Source organism: Fundulus heteroclitus, chromosome 1 (genome assembly GCF_011125445.2).
Source record: "Fundulus heteroclitus isolate FHET01 chromosome 1, MU-UCD_Fhet_4.1, whole genome shotgun sequence".
Lineage (NCBI taxonomy): Eukaryota > Metazoa > Chordata > Actinopteri > Cyprinodontiformes > Fundulidae > Fundulus > Fundulus heteroclitus.
In genome coordinates this window covers 23,790,259-23,813,624 of record NC_046361.1, presented here as the reverse complement: position 1 = coordinate 23,813,624, position 23,366 = coordinate 23,790,259, and the positions used below count along the sequence as shown (strand labels likewise).

The window sequence follows — 23,366 nt, the reverse complement described above, 5'->3', positions numbered from 1 at the left end:
TTTGTTCTGTTTTTGTTTTTCTCAGTGAATGCAGCAGGCTAACAGATGTCTTTATTCACATGCAGCAGTAAATTGTCAGATTACAGAAAAGAGACAGGACATAATGCGTAAAGCTAAAGTAGTTGCACAAAGGTTTACCATTGTAAACATGCTACCTCGCATCCCCCCCCTCCCCCTCACCCCTCCACCCCATACTGTACCCCGAAGCAAACAAAGCATATAAGAAAATCTGTGCAAAACAATGCGTTGTCACTACTACTGCGGTTTGTTGTGCTTTGTGTACACACTACCCTCATTGTCTTAAAGCAAAGCGGATGTGTTTATTGAGTGTGGGATACACCCTGAATATACGTGATAAAAGGCACACAATGGACTCAGTTAGAACTTTATCTAAAACATTTCAGTCTATATAAGGTGCAGTAAAAAAGATTCACTCTCTGATTATGGTTGTTTTTATTTGCTTGTGTTTGGAGATGCTGTAAAATTACTCCAATTCTCAAACTTCATTTGTCAGAATTGCAGAGTTCATGACCAAAACACAATGAATCAGTGAAATCAGTGAAATGGAAATAAAGTGAATGTTTTTTTTTGTTTGTTTTTTTGTTTTTTGTTTTCTAATCAGCACACAGAGGAAGACATAAAGCACCTTTTATATATGTATAAAAAACATTCAAAAATGCATTGCTTTCCAATATTTTACTAATATTCCTTACCAAAGAAGATGACAGAAGGGCTTCAGTCACTATAAGAACTTCTGTGAAGAAAATTGTGCTGACATTTTTCACAAGTTTTCAGCCCTCTTTACACTGACTTAGATGGAAAATACCTTTCATAAACTGCAATCTAAAAATGCAAAACCGGATGCATTTTTGCACAGATTCTGCCCTGTTCCTACTTCAAGTTCTGGGGTTGTGTATATTTCACTTTGCTTTCTACCCCATGGGTTTAATACCCATCTCCTCTGCTATTCAATTTCATCACAAAAGCAACAATATAAACTCAATAATCTCCGACAAAAACTCCTTTCATGGCATCTCAAGTTTTAGACATTATTTAAATTATTTTCTCCTATTCCCTTTTCCTCCACACTTCCCCTTATTCTTCGTTTTGCCGAGCATCTCCCTTGGTTTTATTTTTTGTAATTTCCAAACTGAATGGCAAACCGGTCGTTCACACAGCGGAAGGTTGCCGGCTGAACTTCCCAGTAGTTCACGGGGTTGTCAAACAGACTGATGCCATTATAGTACGTCCTCTTCATCCCGAACCCTCGAGGGCAGAAGTCATCTACACCCACCTGATGTATGTTGTTGGAATGGAGGTACACCACCTTAAAAACAGGGCCAGACAGTTGTTTGGAATAGGTATATATTTAAAAAAAATTCAGCTAAGAAAGAAAACGTCTTCTGGCTAACCTGTAGGTACTTCATGTTTGGAAGGCCTTGGGGAACACGTGTGAGCCGGTTGTTGTCCAGATGCAGCTCCCTGAGCATGGGCAGAAATGACAGGCTGCCATTTTGTATGTCTCGAATGTGGTTAAAGCCAAGACCCAATCTAAAAGAAGCAAGAAGAGGGAAAAAAGGTACAAATTCAGAAAACAGAATCCTGCTCATTTAACAAATTCTAATCTTGAAACTCCCCAATGATTACAAGTGATTATCAAAGCAATAAAATGTCACCCATTCAGGAGGCCATAGATGTGGATTACATTAATCCGCTGAGGTAAATTCTTTAAAGGGGCCTAGTCTTGTATTTTGACAATTAAAAGACAACACAAAAACCAAATCTATCTTTGAATAAAACAATACACATCAAGCGTTGTCCTGATGGTGTTTATTTATCCTTTTTAAGCCTGAAAAGAACATTGCACAGGTGCGATCAGCATTGCTGCGTCATCTGCTGGCAGTACTGACGAACTTCAGAAAGCAAGATGGCGACAACTGGCGGAACGTCTCTAAGAGCCAGTAGACCGTCCAGCAATGCCTCGCACTAAAAAGACAGCTCCACCCGATCTTGTCAGGATTCCCAGCAGTGAAATTACTTATATTAGCTCACTGGGGATCCTGCAGTCTGTTTATGTACACTTTTGTGTTGTTCAGAATAGATCCTCGTTTTTTTCATATGTTTAGCTTTCTGTTAGTCCATCCATCGTCTTCCGCTTATCCGGGGTTGGGTCGCAGGGGTAGCAACTTCAGTAGGGAGGCCGAGACGTCCCTCTCCCCGGCCACTTGGGCCAGCTCCTCCAGGGGAATCCCAAGGCGTTCCCAAGCCAGCCGAGAAAAATAGTCCCTCCAGCGTGTCCTGGGTCTTCCCCTGGGTATCCTCCCGGTGGGACGTGCCCAGAACATCTCACCAGGGAGACGTCCAGGAGGCATCCTAATCAGATGGCCGAGCCACCTCAACTGGCTCCTCTCGACGTGGAGGAGCAGCGGCTCTACTCTGAGTCCTCCCCGGACGACTGAGCTCCTCACCCTATCTCTCGAAAACTCATTTCGGCCACTTGTATCCGGGATCTCGTTCTTTCGGTCACGACCCAAATCTCATGACCATAGATGAGGGTGGGAACATAGATCGACAGGTAAATCGAGAGCTTTGCCTTTTGGCTCAGCTCTCTCTTCACCACAACGGATCGGTACAGCGGCCGCTTCACACCAGATGCCGCACCAATCCGCCTGTCGATCTCCCGCTCCATCTTCCCCTCATCCGTGAACAAGACCCCAAGATACTTAAACTCCTCCACTAGGGGCAGTACATCCTCCCCAACCCGGAGAAAGGCACTCTACCTTTTTCTGGCTCAAGACCATGGTCTCGGATTTGGAGGCACTGATTCTCATCCCGGCTGCTTCACACTCGGCTGTGAACCGCACTAGTGAGAGCTGTAGATCACGCCCTGATGAACCCAAAAGGACCACATCATCCGCGAATAGCAGAGACGCAATCCTAAGTCTACCAAAAACAGATCCCCTCAACACCTTGGCTGCGCCTAGAAATTCTGTACATAAAAGTTATGAACAGAATCGGTGACAAAGGGCAACCTTGGCGGAGTCCAACTCTCACCGGAAACGAGTCTGACTTACTGCCGGCAACGCGGACCAGACTCTGACACCGGTCATACAGAGACCTGACAGCCCTTATTAAAGGGTCCGGTACTCCATACTCCCGGAGTACCCCCCACAGGATCCCTCGAGGGACACGGTCGAATGCCTTCTCCAGATCCACAAAGCACATGTAGACTGGTTGGGCAAACTCCCATGCCCCCTCCAGAATCCTGCTGAGGGTATAGAGCTGGTCCAGTGTTCCACGGCCAGGACTAAAACCACACTGCTCTTCCTGAACCCGAGATTCAACTATCCAACCGACCCTCCTTTCCAGAACCCCTGAATAGACCTTACCAGGGAGGCTTAAGAGTGTGATTTCTCTGTAGTTGGAACACACCCTCCGGTCCCCCTTTTTAAATAGGCGGACCACCACCCCAGTCTGCCAATCCAGAGGAACTGCCCCCGATGTCCACGCAATGCTGCAGAGCCGCGTTAACCAACACATCCCCACAACATCCAGAGGCTTAAAGTACTCAGGGCGAATCTCATTCACCCCTGGGGCCTTGCCACCGAGGAGCTTTTTAACAACCTCGGCAACCTCAGCACCAGAGATGGGAGAACCTGACCCAGAGTCATCAGGCTCTGCTTCCGCAATGGAAGACGTGTTGGTGGGATTAAGGAGCTCTTCAAAGTACTCCCCCCACCGACGCACGACGTCCCGAGTCGAGGTGAGCAGCACCCCACCCCCACTATAAACAGTGTTGGTACTGCACTGCTTCCCCCTCCTGAGACGCCAGATAGTGGACGAGAATCACTTCAAAGCCGTATGTAAGTCTTTCTCCATGGCCTCTCCGAACTCTTCCCTTGCCCGGGTTTTTGCCTCAGCGACCAGCCAAGCCGCCTGCAGCTTGGACTGCCGGTACACATCAGCTGCTTCCGGAGTCCCACAGGCCAATAAAGCCCGATAGGACTCCTTCTTCAGCTTGAAAGCGTCCCTCACCGCCGGTCACCTGTGTAATTAGCGGCACCTGCCACTGCTCCTTTTTCCTTTCCTATATATACGGTCAGCCCAGCAATTACCAATTGTGAGTTCCTCCATCTTCATCCGAGCCGTGTTTCTGGTTCATGTATCCCTGTCTACCTGTAACCTTTGTTTATTTACTAGTGAAATCACCTTCTTCTCATGAGCCTCCTGAGCTCAATTCTGTGTTCTGGTCTGATCACAACCTTAACAGATCTATAGGGTTAGGGTTACTTAACCTCTTTCTCTTCGTACCTCTGCTTCACATTGCTGACTCGCTCGGCTCCATTGCATCTCCTTGTTTACTCTTTGTGTGCATGTGCCATATCGTACTTCCGGTCAAGTAGTCTTGTAGTGGTAAATATACATAAAAATGCTTTGATTACAAACAAAAAGCCAGAAACACATAAATAAAATATAATAAGCCATAATTATTAATCTAATGATCAAAAAAACCTTTGTATGGCTACTGCCATTGAAATTTGTAAAGACGTAGTACGTAGCTAGGCTCCTTTAAACTGGGACTTGAAAACAATCAACTTTAAAATGACCTTTAAAATAATTTAGCATTAATACAAAATACAACAGAACTTAACAAATGCGTCTATTGTGGTTGAGGACTTACAGTATATTCCAGCGTCTAAAGTCTCTACCAAGTCATCTATCATGATAAAACACAGCTGTTTAGTTAATCCCATAATAAAAGCCCTGAAATCTGTCTCAATTCAGAGTGCTCAGTTATAAAGATGGCTCTCTTCCGTACCAGGAAGAGAGCCAGACGCTGTTAGTTGTTTTGTATGATTTGTTTAGCTAAATGAAACCAGTCACGTCACACTGGAAGCATTTCGGTCAAAGAGAGAAGCGTCAAAGAAGCTGTAGATCATGGATTGGATTTAATTATACTGTGATCCCTAGTCTCAGCTTCATTAGTGTTCGTCTTTGAAGGTCAACGTTAAGCAACTGTGTTTGTATTTTAATCAATGCAGTCCTAGTCATGACCATAGTATTTTTTTTATACTTGCTACAATTAATTATTTACAGTGCTTTCACACACATACTTGTGAAATGGAAGGATTTGATTTCAATTTTTTTCACAAAGTAAATGCATGTTTTAGTTTGTATGTTTGTTTTAACGTATTTGGCAGACACTTTTATGCAAAATTACTTAAAAATGAGGATTATAATAATGCAGTTAATATCAAAGCAAACAAGAAGCTACTACACCTTGTAAAACCTCCTTTTATTGCACATAGAGCTGCAAGCATCCACCAGCTGCACATCATTTTTTATTTTCAAAAAGCTTTGTCAGACTGGATGGAAAGCATCTGTGATTATTAATTTATAATAATTGAACTTTATTGATCTCACAATGGAGAAATTCACTGAACCCATCCCCTTGGGGTGCAGTGGGCTGCCACTGTGCGGCGCCTGGGGAGCAATTGGGGGTTAAGGGTCTTGCTCAGGGAGCCAGAATGGCAGCTTGTGGGAGTTGAACTCAGAACCTCTGGGACCGAAGCTCTGTGCTCTAACCACTAGGCCACCACTCCCCCTAATTTTCATGTTGTTGTTTTTTTTTTTTTTTTTTTTTTGGGGGGGGGGGTGGCATTAGGTTTGGACCTTTCAAACACATGTATATCTTTTGTTTAAAATAATTAAATTGACTATGTTTGACTGCATGTGTGTTTCTCCCACTACCTACACCAGTCTCAGGTCTTTGCACACTCTAACAGGTTTGCTTTTAGTATTGCCATGTCTTTGGCTCCATCCATCTTTCTATCAATTCTGATCCATTTTTCTGTGCCTGTTGGGGAAAAGCACACTGATGTTAAATAAGCCATTGTTAGATAGGCACCAGCACCCCCTGCGACCCCATGAGGGATTAAGCGGGTCAGAAAATGGATGGATGGATGGATGGATGGATGGATGGATGGATGGATGGATGGATGGAAAAAAATCAGGCTATTTCTGAAATGTGAGAAGCTGCAGACGCCCTCCCCTATGGAACTGAAAATAACATTCCTTTAACATTACAAAGACAGAAACTGTGATCAATGTGCACACATAAATATGCAAATATCAATTCCACACATTTAAAAAAAAATATTTACTATGGTCGATATGATTTCTTGCCTTTATTGCAAAATCCCTTGTTGGCTGAACATCTGAACGCTAAACATCTGAACACTGAATTTACTCCTCTGAACTATAATACCATTGTGATTTGTGACCAGTAGATTTTTAAATTAAATTTCCCCAATAACTGCTATGAACCAATGATTAATGATGACATTAATAAATTAACTCAAAAACCACCAAACTGACACCAAATCTGCCCAAGTTATGTCCACCCACCCAAAGCAAATTATACTCAAAATAAAAATGAAAACCACCCAGTTGGGCAGAAAACCACCTAATCAGCCAAAACTGGCTACAAGCATTAGTACATCTTTAATAGGGGAGATTAAATGGTGTTTTGTGTAACTTTACATCAAGCTAATCACCGGTCGCTACAACGACCTCTAGCTCCCTGGAGAAATAATTGCATTAATAAAATCAAGTGTTTTTTACTGAGCAAATTATTCATTAAAATGTTATTATACACATAACTAATAGTTATCCTGTCAATATATTCTCCCTCCTGAGCTGTGGGGACCAAACCAAAGCTTTATGTCCACATTTCTTTACAGTAATAAAGTACGTCGGTCACTCTCGCCCGTGCTTAATTACTCACCTGAAATAACGTCCAGCCGAATGTAAACATTACAGGTAGAAAGAAAAAATATATGCAAATACAGAAGCCTGTTGCATTCAAGCATCCCCAAATGACATGGGTACCTATAGCAGCAGACATGTGACCAGAGACAGGTACTTTGTCAAGATAAATCCATCGTCCAGGAGAGGTTTTTCTTGCCATATGGCCAAATTTTGTGTCCTTTTGGCAGCTCCATCATTGAGGGGTTGTTATTACAATTTGCACGACTACAGAGTTTGTACACCAAATACCCTCCCTGACACAACCAGTATTTGAACTGATGTCCTTCAAATTAAAGACACAGACATAAACTGGAGAGACTCATAAAACTGTCATGAAATTGAAAAAATGTTACTGTTACAGATTTATTGTTAAATATAGTAAAACAAATGAATGCATTATTGTTTTTCTTGATTGGATCACACCAAAAACGTACCAAACTGTGATTTTTGTGTACCATTGCACCCCTATTGAACAGAGCTCTGTTCAGAAGTTAAAGCTTGTGTTATTGTTTTATAAGCTAGACCTGCTTTGAACCACTTTACAACTTTATTCCTTACTTGACTGCTTGACACCATGATGCTGTTTGTTGTACTCTAAAATAACCCCTCTGAAGCCTTCACAAAGCAGCTTTATTATAAAATGACCAAATTGAACACAGGTGGATTCTGCTTACTAATGAATTTAATTTTGAAGGCAATTGGTTACATTGGATATTATTTGGGGGTGTCAGAGGTTAGGGGAATGAGTGCAAATACATGCCACACTTTTCAGATTTGTATTTGTAAACCTTTTTGTTTTTCATGTATAATTTCCCGTCCACTTCAACATTATGCGTTATCTAGTTTTCATCTATCATAAAAATGAAGGAAAAAAACAACTGAGGTCTGAGCTCAGTGTTATTTTAATAAGCTCGCAGTTTTGTGTCTGTGCTGTATGTGAATTATCAAGTTGCATACTGTCGGCTCTCTTAACATGTTCAGGTTAACCATCTCAAATCACATGGATCTCAAGAAAGAGAGTGGAAGTATAGTCAAGTTTATCTTTGTGCCTCCCTGAGAGTCACACTATAAGAGAGAACTCTTCTATTTTAGCTTTAACCAAACCGTGTCTTCGTGATTTCATTAAGACCTCAGGAAACCCTGTTTACTCGTCAAAAAATGCCTTTGGGACTGGATACTGGTTTGCAGGTGTAGATTTAAAGCTGTTAAGTAGCAACAGTATGGTGTATTGGTGTGAAGAATACCTGATAAGGTTTTTATAGCGGCTCAGGTCCTCCAGTTCCACAGCCTGGATCTGATTGTGGTCCAGATGAAGCTCATTAAGGCTGTCTGGAAGATCTGAAAGCCAAAAACCAAATGTCTGAGCCTCAACTTCAAGTTGAAATACAATCAATTGCTTTGTACGGTTTGAACATTTGCCAGCCATGCTGGTGATATGCTCACTAGAGTTGTATTTGTTGGGTTAATTCATTAATATGACAGTGTGTGAAAAATTGGTCAATCTTTTCTTTGTACTCTGAGGACAAAACCGTGTCACACAGTCAAAAAACATGTAAAGCTGTGTTTAGATGATGAGTCGTGGATTTAGGAATGATGTTACACCCGAGTTGAGCACATTTAAGTAGGAAAAGCAGTGGGATTGGCTGGTTTGGGGCCAGATTTTAGTAGTCTTACAAGGTCAAACTCCCTGAAATGTTAATATTTAATACATACAAAAAAAATATCTGATTTAAGATTGGGTTTTTGCTATGATTTCAGCCAAACCTTTCAATAACCCATGAATTGTTGACTCTAACTTTCTCAGACTTTTATTAAATATGTGAGTTCCTACCTTTAGGCACTCCAGTTAGCTTGGCCTCAGATATACGCAGATAATTCAATTTCAGTCCTTTAAAGGCTCCAGGCTCAAAACCACTGTTCTGGATGGGGTTTGCTCCCATTTCTGTAAGATAAAGTCAATATTTGAGACATTAAAATAAATACACTCCCTTTAATTTTCCCAATCTGTTGTGGTGCTACACGTGCAGGGGTGAATACCACAGAGTGTAGCCAGGATTGTTGAAGTCATTGGCATGTCTAACCTATGCAGTGCATGTTGCCCAGTCGTGAGAAGGCTCCAGCTGCCACCTTCTTGATGCGGTTCTCATGGATCCTCAGCTCAACCAGAGAGGCAGGCAGGTTTTGGGGGATGGTGGTCAACAGATTCTTTGAAAAATAGAGCTTCTGCATGTGCTTCAAAGGGGCAAAAGCTTTTGGGTGTACTTTGGAAATCTTGTTATTCCTCACAGAGAGTGCCTAAAAATAACAACCAATGAAAACGCAAAGTCAAAGGCTATTTAATCCATATGCATTAAACCATCATTAGAATCATGATTAAAAAAAATGAAAGTGGACAAACACGAAGTTGTATGCAGAATGCACAAAAGCTTTTTATGCACCCTCTGCTTCTACCACAGTGACTTGTGCTAGATATAATCAGGTAAAGGCTAAAATAAATGCACATTGATAGTGAGGTTTTTGTATAACATCGTGTCAGGAGGTTCCTAAACTGCCAGACTTAATATTTCTCTTGGTCGGTGTTCTTGAATGAGGGTCAGTCTTGAGTAAAGCCCTTTTCCTGGGAAATCCTCCATACTCTCGCTCGGTTTTGAGCTCAAATTTTACTACGGTTAAAGTCCTCTGTGAGCCACAGTGGAGGGAGAAATAGAGGGGAAATAAATTACCACATCCCAAAAGAGATGAGGCTCACGCAGAAGTTTCACAGCACTGACGCCAATACAAGTTGCAGCTGCATAATGGGGCAATACGAATGGATCCCGACCGCGCGCATGTGTGTGTGTGTGTGTGTGTGTGTGTCTCTTACATATAAGTTAGTGAGACCTTTGAAGTCATTTTCTTTTAGCTCAGTGATACGGTTGTTCTGCAAGTCCAGGAGCTTGGTGTCTGGCGGAATATTCCTTGGCACCTCCGTCAAACCTGAAGACAAGACCAAGAAAAACACAGAAGCGAGTCATCCTCCACTAAATGCCTCCCTGGGTGACCGTCAACCAACACCCCAAAAACCAGTTTGTTTTCAAAGGGACAACTTTGTCTCATCCAGACAAAGACTTCTGAAAATAAATAGCCGCACCGATCACACCCCCGCATGATCTCAAATGACTACTTTGGTGCTATTTTAATAAAGAGGTGGACGCTGACGCAAACTTGGAGGTCACACGTGGAGAACAATGCGGTGCGACAGTAGCAACAGGGGACAGACGCACTAACACACCCGTACTGAAACACGAATTCCCCTAACGCCAGATGGGGGAACCAGATGTTTTCCATCTGGTTTTCATTTGACAGAAGTCATAAAGGATGCGACCCAAATACCATAAGCGAAGTCACACGTTAAAAAAAAGAAGAGATGGGTGTGAAACGGACACATAAAAAGATATACAAGTTGTCAGTGTTAATGTGAAAGCCGTGATGCATTTTGACAATTGGAACAAGTGCCTTGATTTTATCCTCTTTTGGTAAAAAAGGCTTTCTAAGTAAACAGATAAGGGGTTGCATTCCCTACATGATGGATAGATCCTTTTGGTGGAACCAGCTCCAGGAATTTCTTCATGAAGCAGACACTCTATTTCCTTCAAAGTCTGGGCCTAAAATCTTACTGTTTTTTTTTTATTTTTCCTGAGCTATCGCTATAGTTATGTTGTTATACGCTTAAGTGTAATTAAGTGTTTTAGCACTTTTAGGCTAACATTTTAAATAAGAAATTGTTCTTCATGCTTTACCTGGTGTTAAAAAGTTTATATAAAGGCTGGTAGATTCATAGACCACTTTACTCTCGCCACTCTACATTTATGCATTAGTTACATTTCTTTTTCTTTCCATAGAAGATATATTCGGCAGAGTAAGTCTTTGCTTAGAAGTATCCCATTACCTGCTGCTTAGCCATTTCTTAAATGTTCTCTCTTTGATTACTTTTCCCATAGAAAGTAACCCAGGCCCAGCGCTTCCATGTTTTGCTTTGGGTCTTTCGCTTTAGGGTCTTTCGCTGATGAGCTATTCATTTGTAGCAAAAAAATAAAAGAATACATTTTGAGGATCATGAGATACATTAAGGTTCTAGAATGTATAAATAATAAATTGTGACTTTAAATATAATATAAATATACGATTTGATTGAATCAAAATGAAGGTGCCTTCAGATTATCTTTTCTTTTAATTGGCACTATTTAATCATCCTAATTGAATTGGATTGATTGATGGCATATTGTTCAGTTAGTTATAGATAAAAGTTTGCTACAATTTGGCTGCCAAAGGGCCTTTTGGAAATGGGTTTGAGAGAAGTACTAATGAGCTGTTGGTATCTCATCTATAAGTTACACCTACTATTTTTGAATGGTGTAAACCGTACCTTCATCTATGCTTTGGTAGAAAGCAAACGCCACGCATGTTGGCACAAATCGTGAATTTCAATAGTATTGATGTGGGACTATGCTATTGTATAGTACACCTGCCCAAGGCATATTAAGCCTGTTCAACAGAATTAATCTGGTAGCGAATATAAATGATTCAAGCTAAGCGCTACTTAAAGGAGCATAGTGCAAGTTTCAAAATTTTGCAGATGTCTGCCCCCACTGGTAACAAGTTGAAATGACACCTGTGTGGTGCCCTTGCATGGGAGAAGAAGAAAAGCCTCTGCCGCTGTGACTGCACAGGTCTTTTGTTTAGAGGTGTATTGTCTTCTGAGGTAAGAAAGATATAAATATTGAAGTTAGCCCATGTTCTCTCACTATTGTGTCAATGTCGGTGGAGACTCAACAAAGTAGCCAGGGGAACGAGAGCACGCAACCTTTAAACTTGCTCAGTGCTCCTTTAAAGCTGGGTTCATTCAGAAGCATGTTAATGCCATCTAAAACCAGCCAAATGTAAACCTGCAGCAGGATGAGCTAATAGTATGTTAATATTGTTATGCCTCATCAATTTCTTTAATATCCTGAGGCTTTTAATTGTTGTTGTAGGATTAGGCTTGTTAGAGTTGTAGGCGATCCGTTGCACTACGTTGCCCCCAGTTATACAACACAACGCCAGAGCCGTTGACTGAGACAGCTGTTGCGAAATAAGACGTTGTCTCATACAAAAGAGAAAATTAACTCCCAGTAATGTTGTGAGATTAAAATTTTTAGTAGGCTACAATTATATCATAAATGGCCCCTGTCTTTAGTTTGCCTTACTCCTAATGATAATTTCTTCCAGATTCTCTAAAACTGATACTACTCTGACTGCTGTCTTCCACATGATTCTGACTGCTCATAACTACACCACAACCCAATTAAAAAAAAAACAATAGAGTAAAATAACTAATACAACTGTATTATTCCAGATGACTCATTGCACAGCACAACCAGTGATCATTAGGAACACCACTTCACAGAGCCACGTGGACGTGTGTATCAGATGTGGTCAGAAGATGTGTAAGCAAATCTCAACCCAGTTAAAACCTCATCTGGACCAGGCCATGATGCAACTAGACCAACTGTTAAGAGAGCGCCAGCTATCCCCATGAGACTCAGTCTGCCACCAACCACATCTGACCCACAAGACTATGCCCAAAGCTTTCCAGCTACAGTTAACTTTAGATATATGGCTTAGGCTGTGCTGTGCCACACCCTCAATGACACCACACAGGATCAAACCCTCAGCAGCTTCCTCTGGCAATTACCACACCCATGCAAAACTGAGAGACCTGCTGCAGTGGCTTTATCCAGGGTATTATTCAGCTTTTGCCACTGGAGAATTATATGAATGTGTAGTTAAAAAAAAAAAAAAAAACTTTCTGAGTATTAGGTCTGGAAAGAATGAGTCCAGATCTACAACAAATCCTGCAATGTAGTCACAAAAAAAGAGATGCTTAGTATTATTTCCAATAAAAATGAACTTTTATTTGAAATCGGATTCAGATTCATCACGAGCTTACATCAGCGGTCAATAAGGGATCAATTCGGGCTTTCAAATAAAAGATAATATATACTCATCAACATAAAAGTCTGACTCTTGTATATGTTAGATTATTATGAGGGCAGGATTTATATACCAACTTGGTTTAAAGGAGCTGACACAGGATAATAATTCAGACTTTAACAATAAACCTTATATGGCCTTTCAAAATAAAATTGTTAGTCAGTCATAGGGTTAGACAAAAGGTGGTTCCACATTACCAATTGAACCAAACCAGTCATGAACAGTGATCAATTTAGACTTTTAAAATAACAACATTATTCAGAATAAAAGGATTAAAATGTCCTAAAGCATTTTATTTCAAGAACAGATTCAAGTTTCTTTTATTATTATTGATGCTATATTTATCTTAATTGATGATTGACTAAAGTGATTATATTTTTTTTTTCAACACTCCAAAATAAAGTCCTCTTCTTTCATGGGTTAGAATATTAAGAAAGTTGGTTAAATACCAATTATCAATCCACAGTTACGCTCAATTTCAGTCATACTCCTGGCAGATATTGATTTTTTTAAAAAATTTATTCAAAAAAAGTTTTTATTCCAATAAGAAAAGTGATAGACATCTCTCAAAAGATAATAAGACAATGTAAAAGGAATATAAATATACATTCCAAAAAACATATGTCAAAAAGTATTTCTACCCTTCCCAAAAATATATTAGCATTACAGCAATCAAATCCTTCTTGCTATTGATGACCAGCTTTTTGCACGTTTTAGCTGGGTTTTTTTCTTTTTTCTTTTTTTTTTAACATTTATGTTTGGTGACGATGACTACTAGGTGGCCCACTTTTAAAACCTAAATCTGCCAGGGGTGTGACTGTGTGATTTTGGTTAATATTGGGTCACTCTTAGGATGCTGTTGGTTCTCTTTGACGTATCGTTATTTGAAAGGCCATTTCTTCAGCAACTTTTTCATGTATTGTCTCCTGTTATACTTGTTTGCTGATAGTATGTTGAATGATTGACTTCTATCAATGTAAAAACAAATCGTTCGCCTGCATGAACTGTTATGCAACTGTTTTGCCTGTAGGATATTAGCATCCAGGGTACTGGGACAGCTTTCTTCAAGTAACCCTAAAAAGTCAATATGTATGCCTGCATCATAAAAAAAAAAAAAAAAAACAGTTTCAGCAAGACGCCAATCAAGTGAATCTTTTAAATCTCAAAACCCCAAACCGCAACTCTTCACCCATATCAGCCACAAATCCCAAAGCTTAAACACAAACTGACAACACTCTCACCCACTAAACCCCCACCGACACAAATTCTCAACATCATGTTGGGATGCAGGCTGAGAGGAGACAGACGCCACCACCAAAATACATCTGTTCTAAATAAGCACTTGACATCTCGGAAATTATACACTTCCACATTTACCCACTGCAGAAAAGCCTGAGGACAGTAAATATACAGCTCTTTGAAAGTGATGATTCAACAAAACCATCGTGCCTAAAGACAGACTTTTCATTGGGGCTTAATGGAAAGAATTTTGGAGACAATTCATATTTACAGGGAGGACTGGAAGAATAGCTGCTTCCACAAAGGCAGAACGGTTTGCACTTTTAATATCCGCAGGATGCTTAATTATAAATAGAACCTCAAAGTGCTGACTGTACACCCATAATGAATCTTTTTGATGTAATTAAATATAGCTTATTTGCATGAAAGAGTATGTGTATGCAAAGATTTTATAACGTTTGATCAAACTGTGTTACTGTAATGGAAAACACAACGATGCATGATCCCTCATTTTGATCTGGAAAGCCTTTTCCTGCTACGAATAAAAACTCGTCATCGTTTTACATCCTGCCCTCCATCTTTAAATCCCTCTGATCTGAACCACTCTTTCCTCCATCCTGGGTTTGAACCAAACAGTTAGTATGTGGTCCGACAAACAAAACAATCTTTAAAAACTACCCCAAAGTCAGTAAGCAGATGCACAAATATCCTGTCTTTAGTGCAAAAATAATACATTTGGATCCACCAGATTTCCCCCCCTTATCTTGTTGATCCATCTACTTTGTATTTCTTTCCTTCTATCGCCATCTCCCACTTAGCGTCTATATACAAAAACTGGAACACATAATCCCAGATGTCTTTTCTTGCAAAAACACACCAAAATTACCCCGAGGGAGGAATCCACTCCTTTTGACCCATTTTCTGGGGTCGTAAAACTAGATTATCGTGTCCTCCTCAGTCATTCAAATCAGTAATTCTTTTGTCTGAGCTTTAACACATTAAAGCTCTGCATTGTGACAAAGTGTTCCTCAACCTGTTTTGTCTGACTGGTGTCTTCACATGCGGTCTTACTAACCAAGGTCCGAGCACTGGACGACCCGGTACTGGCAGTGGCAGCCGAAGGGACACGTGGGACCGTCGGGCATGGGGATCTCTTCTACGGCCGAACCTTCTTCCTGATCCCTCATCATCATCGCCATCATCCCGCCGTTCTCCAGACTGTCCAGGGCAAAATCCCAGAAGCCCCTCTGTTCGAAGGGCAAAGCGGAGGAGCTAGAGAGCAGCTGGGCTGCACACAGCAGTAACAGAAGGGAGCAATGTGGCAACATCGTACATGAAAACACCTAGAAGAGACATACAGAAAGGGGAGAGGAGGGTGAGTGAATGTAGGCACACAGGATGTATTTTATTCCCAAAACCTTGTACTGCATCCTACACATATAATATACTGTTCAGTAACTTTATTGGCACTTTACAGGCTTTTGTGCATGTTTATAACTTCCAAAAGTGTGTTTTAATACACATTCTCATAAGAGTGAAGATGTTCATGCTTTGAAAAATTTGGGGAGGCGGGGGGGGGGGGGGTGATTCAAAAATGACTCCAAAAAGATGCAAGGAAGTGAGGGTCAAAAAGACAATTTAAGAATGCTGAAGTAATTGTATTTTCTATCAAGGTGCATATTTTGGAAAAAGGTTTAAGCTAAAAAGGCCCAAATGATTTTTTCCGGACTCCATGAAAAGAACTCCTTCTTTGGGTGCAGAGGGCTGTGAAGGTAATGGAAATATGCAGGTGTTACATTTGATGTAACACACAGACAGTGCCTCATTTCAAACCGTTTGACCCTCCTAACAGGGAAATCCGGCCACTGACGTGGAGTCAATGAAGTGGTCAAAGGATATTATGAAATGGTCTACTTATCCCTAATTACAAGGCCCCTACTGTTTATGCCACACCTCACAGGCAGACTCAAGCTGGAGGCGAAAAAGGAGAAACGCACTCATTCCCCCGTCGCACTTGCCAGAAAACGGCCCAGCGAAGGAAAACGTCTCCTGGACCACACCAAATTTGCACTGTCTGTGCCCTGCCCTTTAATGCCATCCAATCAGATAGCACAGAACACATCTCCTAGAATGATGGAAAGGCTCCTTCCTCGAAAACCAGGCCTGCAACAAAGCCGGCCATTCACTTGTGAGGAAGTGTATGGATGCTGTGAGACACGGTCTCCATGATGTCAGAGCTGGGTGCACACGTAGACTCGCTGCACCCTAATCGAGGTCACCGGGATTTTTCAACATGTTTGTGTCTGTGTTTGTTTGCTTCCTTCGTCCTTCCCTGCAAAACAAACCCACGAGTGCAGTCAAGCTCCATATTAAAACAAAAACGTAGCTCATGGTGAAACCAGTTATTACCAGGCCAGCTCATTCGGACAGCAGGAAGTGCGACCCTTTGGGGCTAATCCAATGAAGTAAAACCTGCTCGCACACGAGAGACAAGGATGACCTAAAAGCCTGTAATCTTGTCATAACAATTCCTCCTCTGATCTCTTGTGTGGTATTCCTACTGTGTGTGGCTTGAAAAGTCTTATTGGTCATTGCTTGCACACTAACAGTATTTTGGTGATGTTTAGGAATCATGCTGGGATATAACATGATTTTATGAGTCAAGCTACAGGAGAGGAAAATCATTTTCTTATAGTCAGGAACAAAAATGCAAGAAGGATGGATGACAAAGAGGAATGATGCAAGAAAAAAATAGCTGTCATTTACTTCCAGATGTTTAAATGTGGCCTTGTTTTATTTTTGCATTGGTTTATTTTTTCCTCAATTCACTATGAATACATTAAAAATGTTTAGTATCCTATTGTTGGCACATTTTTCCCTAACTTTCCCAAATAACTTTCCCAAATAGCTTTTCCAAAGACGTTTATCTACTTTCAGTGCCTCTGATGATTGTAGCTTAAAGCAGTCGCAATGCAATCCTCCGCAACTAAAGGGAGTTCTGCTCTGCTCGAAGAAATAGGTGCTAATTTTTGGGAGCATGCAAGGCTGTAAAACAAAGAGCCCGTGCATGATGTGAACCTGGCCGGGAAGCCCAAATAAATGGCCCACTGCAGGCCGCTCTTTGTAATAAAAATAGCTGCCAAATTATACCATTTTGCAGAAAAGAAAGAAAACACCACTGGCCTTGGCTTAACCAGAAGAATGCAGCGAAAAGGACGCAGGGAGAGCATATAGAGGCAACGTCGCATAATGACATCCAACATACAAAGACTCACAAAAGAGCTAGGTTGTGCTCCACCAGACTTGTTTATATACTGACAATTTTAGCAGTTTATTCTTTGCACTCCGACTGCAACTATGCACTCTAAATCTAGAAATGTGATACTAGCACTCCAGTGTGTGGAGCGGTCTCTGTCTATTTGTCACAGAGCTGCAGTAGTAGACAAAGAGTTGCAGAAGCCCTGGGCGTGATCGAAGGAAACAAGCAGACGTGAACCAGTGCGGTCTCTCATTAGTACTTCTGACGTGTAAGGGCTGCTATGAACACAATGACGAGAAGACTAAGCTACATCCCACAATCAAGCTGCCCTAATAACCATTTTTATCTGGCTTTAGTGCGTATGAATTCCTCATCTCTCTCTTTAGTTAAGCTGCAAGCTGTCAAACATCCGGGACTGATAAAAGCAAAGCAAAGACAGAGATCTTAATTGTTGCGGCTTCAGCTTTCCTTCCTTCAGCAGTCTATATGGAGCAGTCTATATGGAGCAGTCTATATGGAGGAGTCTATATGGAGCAGTCTATATGGAGCAGTCTTTAATATGGAGCAGTCTATATTCTACATGGTCCATGACAAAGCGAACACAACATAATACTGCCTGTACGTTTCCAGACCTTCGGGTTTGCTTTCTGGAACTTACAAGTACTTTACCTGAACTTAGAAGACCCTTTTTAATAAAACGTACCGTTTACTTTCCCAGAACCTACAATGTTCTTTCCCGGATCTTCAGTGGGATTTACTGGTTACTTTTTCAGAACCCATCAAGCACACAAAGTATATCACTGGAACTCACCAGCCACCAACTCCTTTTTTTTCCTAATACAGTTAGAAAAATACAGTCTAATACAGTTTAATCAAGTCTCCTTCTGATACGGATCGGTTCCCTAAAGAACATAGTTTTTTCCAAGGAAAGCAGCCACGGAGTTCTAAAAAGTACATAGCACTTTTTAAGTTCCCAGAAGCACATGATAACTTATGGGAAAGTACCCCATTAAATGCTTCGTAATACAGCCTGGATTCTGAAAAAATAATAAGAAGAAGAACAGGAAATTCTGGAGAAGTGACCACTATGCTGTGGGAAATAACCAATAAGTTCTAACAAAGTAAAAAAAAAAATGACTGTCAAGCTTGAGAAAGTGATGTTAAAGTTGCAGGAAAGTACCTTGTAAGTTCAATGACTATAACCAGAAAGTTTCAGGAACATTACAAGAATATCCCCTGTAATTTCTGAGAAATTAACCAATTATTTAAAAAAAAACAGTTACCAAACACTACACAGCAAGATCCATACCTGGTATCTTCCAGGAACACAACCAGTAAATTTGAGGAAAGTCCCTGGTAAGTTTCACAAAGCATCTGATAAGTTTCAGGAAAGTAGACTACCCAGTATGCTCCTGAAATTACCGGTTAAGTTCAATGCCAGGTATGTTCTGGAAATGTTTCAGGAAGAGGTATTTGGTACGCTCCAAGAAATATCGGGAAAATATCGGGTCCATTTAAGAACATACCTGATAATTTTATCGTCTTATCTTCACAGGAAAAATATAAAATAAAGGCTGGAATATTTGAAATAATCTGAAACTATCAGATTGTATGCTGATCATACAACAATGATTATTTCCTTCAATTGAAGAAATTACGGAAATTTCATAAAACAAGGATGTATCAGTTAATGCCAGGTCCTGGGTGCAAGAGAAATTGGAAAGCAATTCATTTACATACATATCTGAGCAGTTTACTGCAAGGCACAGCAGCTGAAATATGCAAAAAGGGAGATTGAGAAAGAATATTTTGATAGATTTTATAAAGCTCCATTTTAGAAAAATTTATAAAGATTGCTATATTAGATGTGTGAGTTAAACTTTGTGTTTGAGTCATTTCATGAGCACTTCACAGCATTCACATGACAGCTCTTTGTATACTTAAGGTCCTCTTAGTCAGTTGCCTTTCTTTTAAAACTTCTGAAAGGGTAAAAATGTTTAAGTATGTTTGTAAAATCACCAGGTTCTATCAGAATGCTGTCTCTGTGGTCCGCGCAAGTCTTAACCACTCATTGGCACTGCCAGAAACCCTCAAAGGCGGACGAGCCAAAATCCTCCGGATCTGACAATACTGATCAAAACATGCAGCGCTGCTTCATTTTCTCTAAATGCTGTTTTTTCAGACATTGCTGGCAGCTGCGTTTGCAAACTTAAGGTAAGCCAGGGGGGCTTACCAAGTGCCAGCTGGCACCCCATAGCTGCTGTATTGGCAGCTGCCACGTCAACACTGAGCGCCAGTTAAAATCCCATGGTTGCTTAAACTGATCAGTGCGGACTGAGCGTGAAATATTACACACACTGCTTGGTGTAGCGATGCAAGGACGTAGTTTTGTTGTTCTGAACTCCATCCGAGCTGCAATAAACTCTGACCTTATGATCACAAAATGACACCAGCGTTTTGCATGTGGGAAGCCAACTACTTTAAGTGATAAACACAAAAAGATGTGGTTCGCAAATAATCTTCTAAAACAATCTGGTTATTTAACTTCCTTTACTCCGTTGTGCCAAGTCTTCCTCCGAGGGGCACATGAACAAACATACAAGAAATCCCTAATTCCTGTCCTCCTTTGACATGAAGGCAGTTACTCCTAGGCGGGTCCGGTAAGCACACTCGGGTGGAGTTAAATGCACCAGCAGCTGTAATTTGGTGACTTCTGTGCCTAAAAAAAGGATCTGTTTGGCAGCTTCTCTCATGCCGCCATGCTTCGATGTGGTGGCAAGCTGTTCGGGGCAGCAGAGATGAGACTCAAGTAAAGTTAAGAGCAGAAAAGAGCAACGCAGAAAGGAGGACCGAATCTCTCTGCAGCAGAGAGACAGCAGATTTGGATTGTCTCAAATGAGGATTTTAAAGAAAAGCTGCTCTCTGAAATAAAACTTAAAATGGAGCCACTGATTTGGCTGCAGATTGAAACGCATCAACGATTTAAAGGCTCAGCCTTTATAGAAGAAACGTGGAGCAGAAAATAGCAAGAATATAGTAAAAAAAAAAAATCAGAGGAAGACAAGAGTCAAAGACCTAACAGGCTGGCAGGTGTACTGTGGTTGACCCACAGACTGGCTAATAGGCAGGCAGGGAGGAAGGTCAGGAAACAAACACATCACACCATCAATTTCCACTGTCTGACCACTCTTCAGGCAGTCTGACATGGTGCTGCTTGGACTTATATACAGTCTAAGGATTCAGTTTCATGTAAACGGTTTTTGACAAATAAGAAGTCACAGCCCACAAACAGACAAAAATACTCATCCATGCATTGTTTTTTTTCTACTTTGTATTTGAGCTACTGAAACATGAGACCACAAAATTACATCTAACTATGAGTGCAGGACTATCTGGTAGAATAATCAGCATATTATTTTCTACAAGTCCCCCGACTGTGACTGCATCCATGGATTATTAAGATGCAAGAAAGTATTGATTTAGGGAACTGGAAATACTTCTTAATTGTCACATCGTTTAAGTGAGGAGATTATTTGTGCCATCTAGTGTGCATGTAGAGAAGTGTGCACTTGGGTTGTACAAAACATGTAACAGGTTGAGTGGAATATAAGTACAATCATTTTCTTCTTTTCATTTCTTCACTTTACTTTTCCAAAAAGAGTTCCCGAATCATTACAGGTACATGGGCCTATATTTGAGTTAATACAGTTGATTATTCACTTTAATACAAATGGCATAGCATGCATTCAAAATAAAGAAATATTGAAATTAAAAGGGCTGAATGTGTAACTGTGAAAAGAATGACAAACTAGCTATAATTAATTGTCCAGTCTAAATAACATCAAACTACTTTCGAAAGCATATAAAGTAACCAAACTCCCTACCTTTTTTTTGAAGAAATAAGATATCAACCCCGAAAAACCGGGATTAAGGAGTTTTTTTCCCTCCCTTCCTGTGCTTTTTCTCTCCCTCAGAAGATATCAAGGCAAGCTGCTATATTTTCATCACATTTAGGGATAATGGCGGTGTCTCCCTCTCACATCCAGCCGCAGCTCCTCTCCAGCTCTGCGCTCCTCTGAGAAACGTGTCAGACCACCGCGTCTGTGTGGCGCAGTCCGGGGAATGACTGCGTGTCTGGAGAGTCGAGCCCATAAAGTTAACAAGCCAGCCTCCTTTCTCCCTTTTTGGGTGGAGGGAAGAGCAGGAGGTGCACTTGAGAAAACCATCAAGCAAAATGAGTAATTAGATGGATCTAGAATAGCTATGAAGTCAAAAGTAGTTGTTTGTAAATTCTTTATTTGGAGGTGGGTGAATAAAAAAAAACACCTCACAATCACTATTTTAGGTGGCTATAAATAATTTTAAAAAAATCTGAAAATGTGTCTTTTACAAATGATCAAATAGTCCCCTTACTCTATCACCCCTAAATAAAACCAAGTGCAACCGCTTGCCTTCAGAAACTACCCATTTAATGCAGTGTGTAATTCGACCCCAGTAAATCCAGTTGTTCTGTGAAGGCATCAGAGGTTTGTTAGAGAACAAACACCACTGTGAAGGCCAGGGAACCGATTAGACGGGCCAGAGGTTAAGTTGGGGAGATTACTTTTAATGTTTCTTACAAGCCAGGGGGGCTCCAAACCTGTGATTTGGTAAGATGAAACCAAATCTAGACATACGAGACTAGAACGAAAACCACTTTCAACAGTACAAAACTAAAAAATTCAGAATCAACTTTATTCGTCAAGTGTGTGGGTAAAAACAAGGAGTTAACCTTTAGATTCCAATGCTCGCATTGTGTAAAAAAAAAAACAGGTAACAGCAAGCAACTACAATCTATAACAGAAAACACATTATTCAGGCAAAACATGTAAGATCAGGAGCAGTATGACAGGAGAGTTTTTTGTTTGTTGTTTTTTCACCGCAGAATAGCTGGCTACACTGACTGTAAAGTGTTCATCAGTCACTGCCTGGGGATAGAAGCTGGCTCGGTTTAGCCATCAGTGCTCTGTAACGCCGACCTGAAAGTAAAAGTCTGAAACCTACGCAGCTTAGCGCCGGGTCATTTTGGGTGCACCATTAGAATAGCAGATCCACCTTTTGTCTGTATGCACACTCATTGCCGTCCTGGATCAGACCAAAATCCCACTTGTGTTCTGTAAGGAAACTTTATTTGTATAGCATATTTCAGTAACAAGACAATTTAAAGTGCTGAACATGAACAAAACACACAGAATACATAGCATTGGAATAGTAGCAGTAGGTCAAGATAGGTTGGACTACAAACTTAAATGGTAAATGGCTTGTACTTGTATAGCGCTTTTAACTAGTCTTGACGACCTCCAAAGCGCTTCACACTACAGTTCAGTCATTCACCTATTGACACACGCATTCACACCCTGACGGTGGTGAGCTATGGTAGTAGCCACAGCTCACCACCGTCGACTGACAGAGGCGAGGCTGCCATACACCGGCACCACCGGGCCCTCTGACCACCCCCAGCAGGCAATGCGGGTGAAGTGTCTTGCCCAAGGACACAACGACAGAGACAGTCAGAGGAGAGGAATCGAACCGGCAATCCACCAATTGTAAGACGATCTCCACTGAAACTTAATCTAATTAAGTTTCAGTGTAAGGACTTTAAAACGGGGGTTATATGCTCTGAAGGTGAAGGAGACTGAGGATGTCACAAAGCTGCAACAGCAGCATGCAAATATTCCTTTGCGACCAATCTGAAGGAATCTTGAGATCATCAAAAAAGCCTAAAACACAGGAATAAAATAATCCTGAGACAAAGATCAAGAAGTCAAAGAAATTATAATAACCACACACCACTAACGAGCGAGCGCTGACTGGGAACACCCTCATCAATAACCATCCACCAAAGAGTGATGATCCTGCAGCTCCTTTTAAGCACCAGTCAGGCTGGTCAGGAGATTTGCTCCAGCAACCAGATCTGATGGGACTCTCCAGCAGAGATCTTCTCTGAAACAGGAACTCACTGATACAAGGAACCAAACACACCAGAATCCTAACAAAATCTGTCTGC

General features: G+C 41.0%; 1 protein-coding gene across 1 annotated transcript; it reads right to left on the bottom strand.

Moving 5' to 3' along the window:
• Window positions 1-39: 39 nt before the first annotated feature.
• On the bottom strand, window positions 40-21,448 carry bgnb (biglycan b). Its single transcript, XM_036138398.1, has 8 exons — window positions 21,206-21,448; window positions 15,137-15,406; window positions 9,674-9,786; window positions 8,892-9,105; window positions 8,642-8,752; window positions 8,055-8,148; window positions 1,413-1,551; window positions 40-1,327 (listed from the first exon to the last, which is right to left on the bottom strand). The coding sequence occupies exons 2-8, from the start codon at window positions 15,387-15,389 to the stop codon at window positions 1,130-1,132; spliced, it is 1,122 nt and encodes a 373-aa protein (XP_035994291.1). The 5' UTR covers window positions 15,390-15,406; window positions 21,206-21,448; the 3' UTR covers window positions 40-1,129.
• Between the last annotated feature and the right edge of the window lie 1,918 nt (window positions 21,449-23,366).

Excerpts from the sequence above, each read along its gene's own strand:
- bgnb (XM_036138398.1), bottom strand. The coding sequence starts at position 15,389 with ATGTTGCCACATTGCTCCCTTCTGTTACTGCTGTGTGCAGCCCAGCTG. Across the intron at positions 9,787-15,136 it reads CGTCCAGTGCTCGGACCTTG|GTTTGACGGAGGTGCCAAGG; the intron begins GTTAGTAAGACC and ends TCTTGTCTTCAG. Across the intron at positions 9,106-9,673 it reads AAGGTCTCACTAACTTATAT|GCACTCTCTGTGAGGAATAA; the intron begins GTAAGAGACACA and ends TGTTATTTTTAG.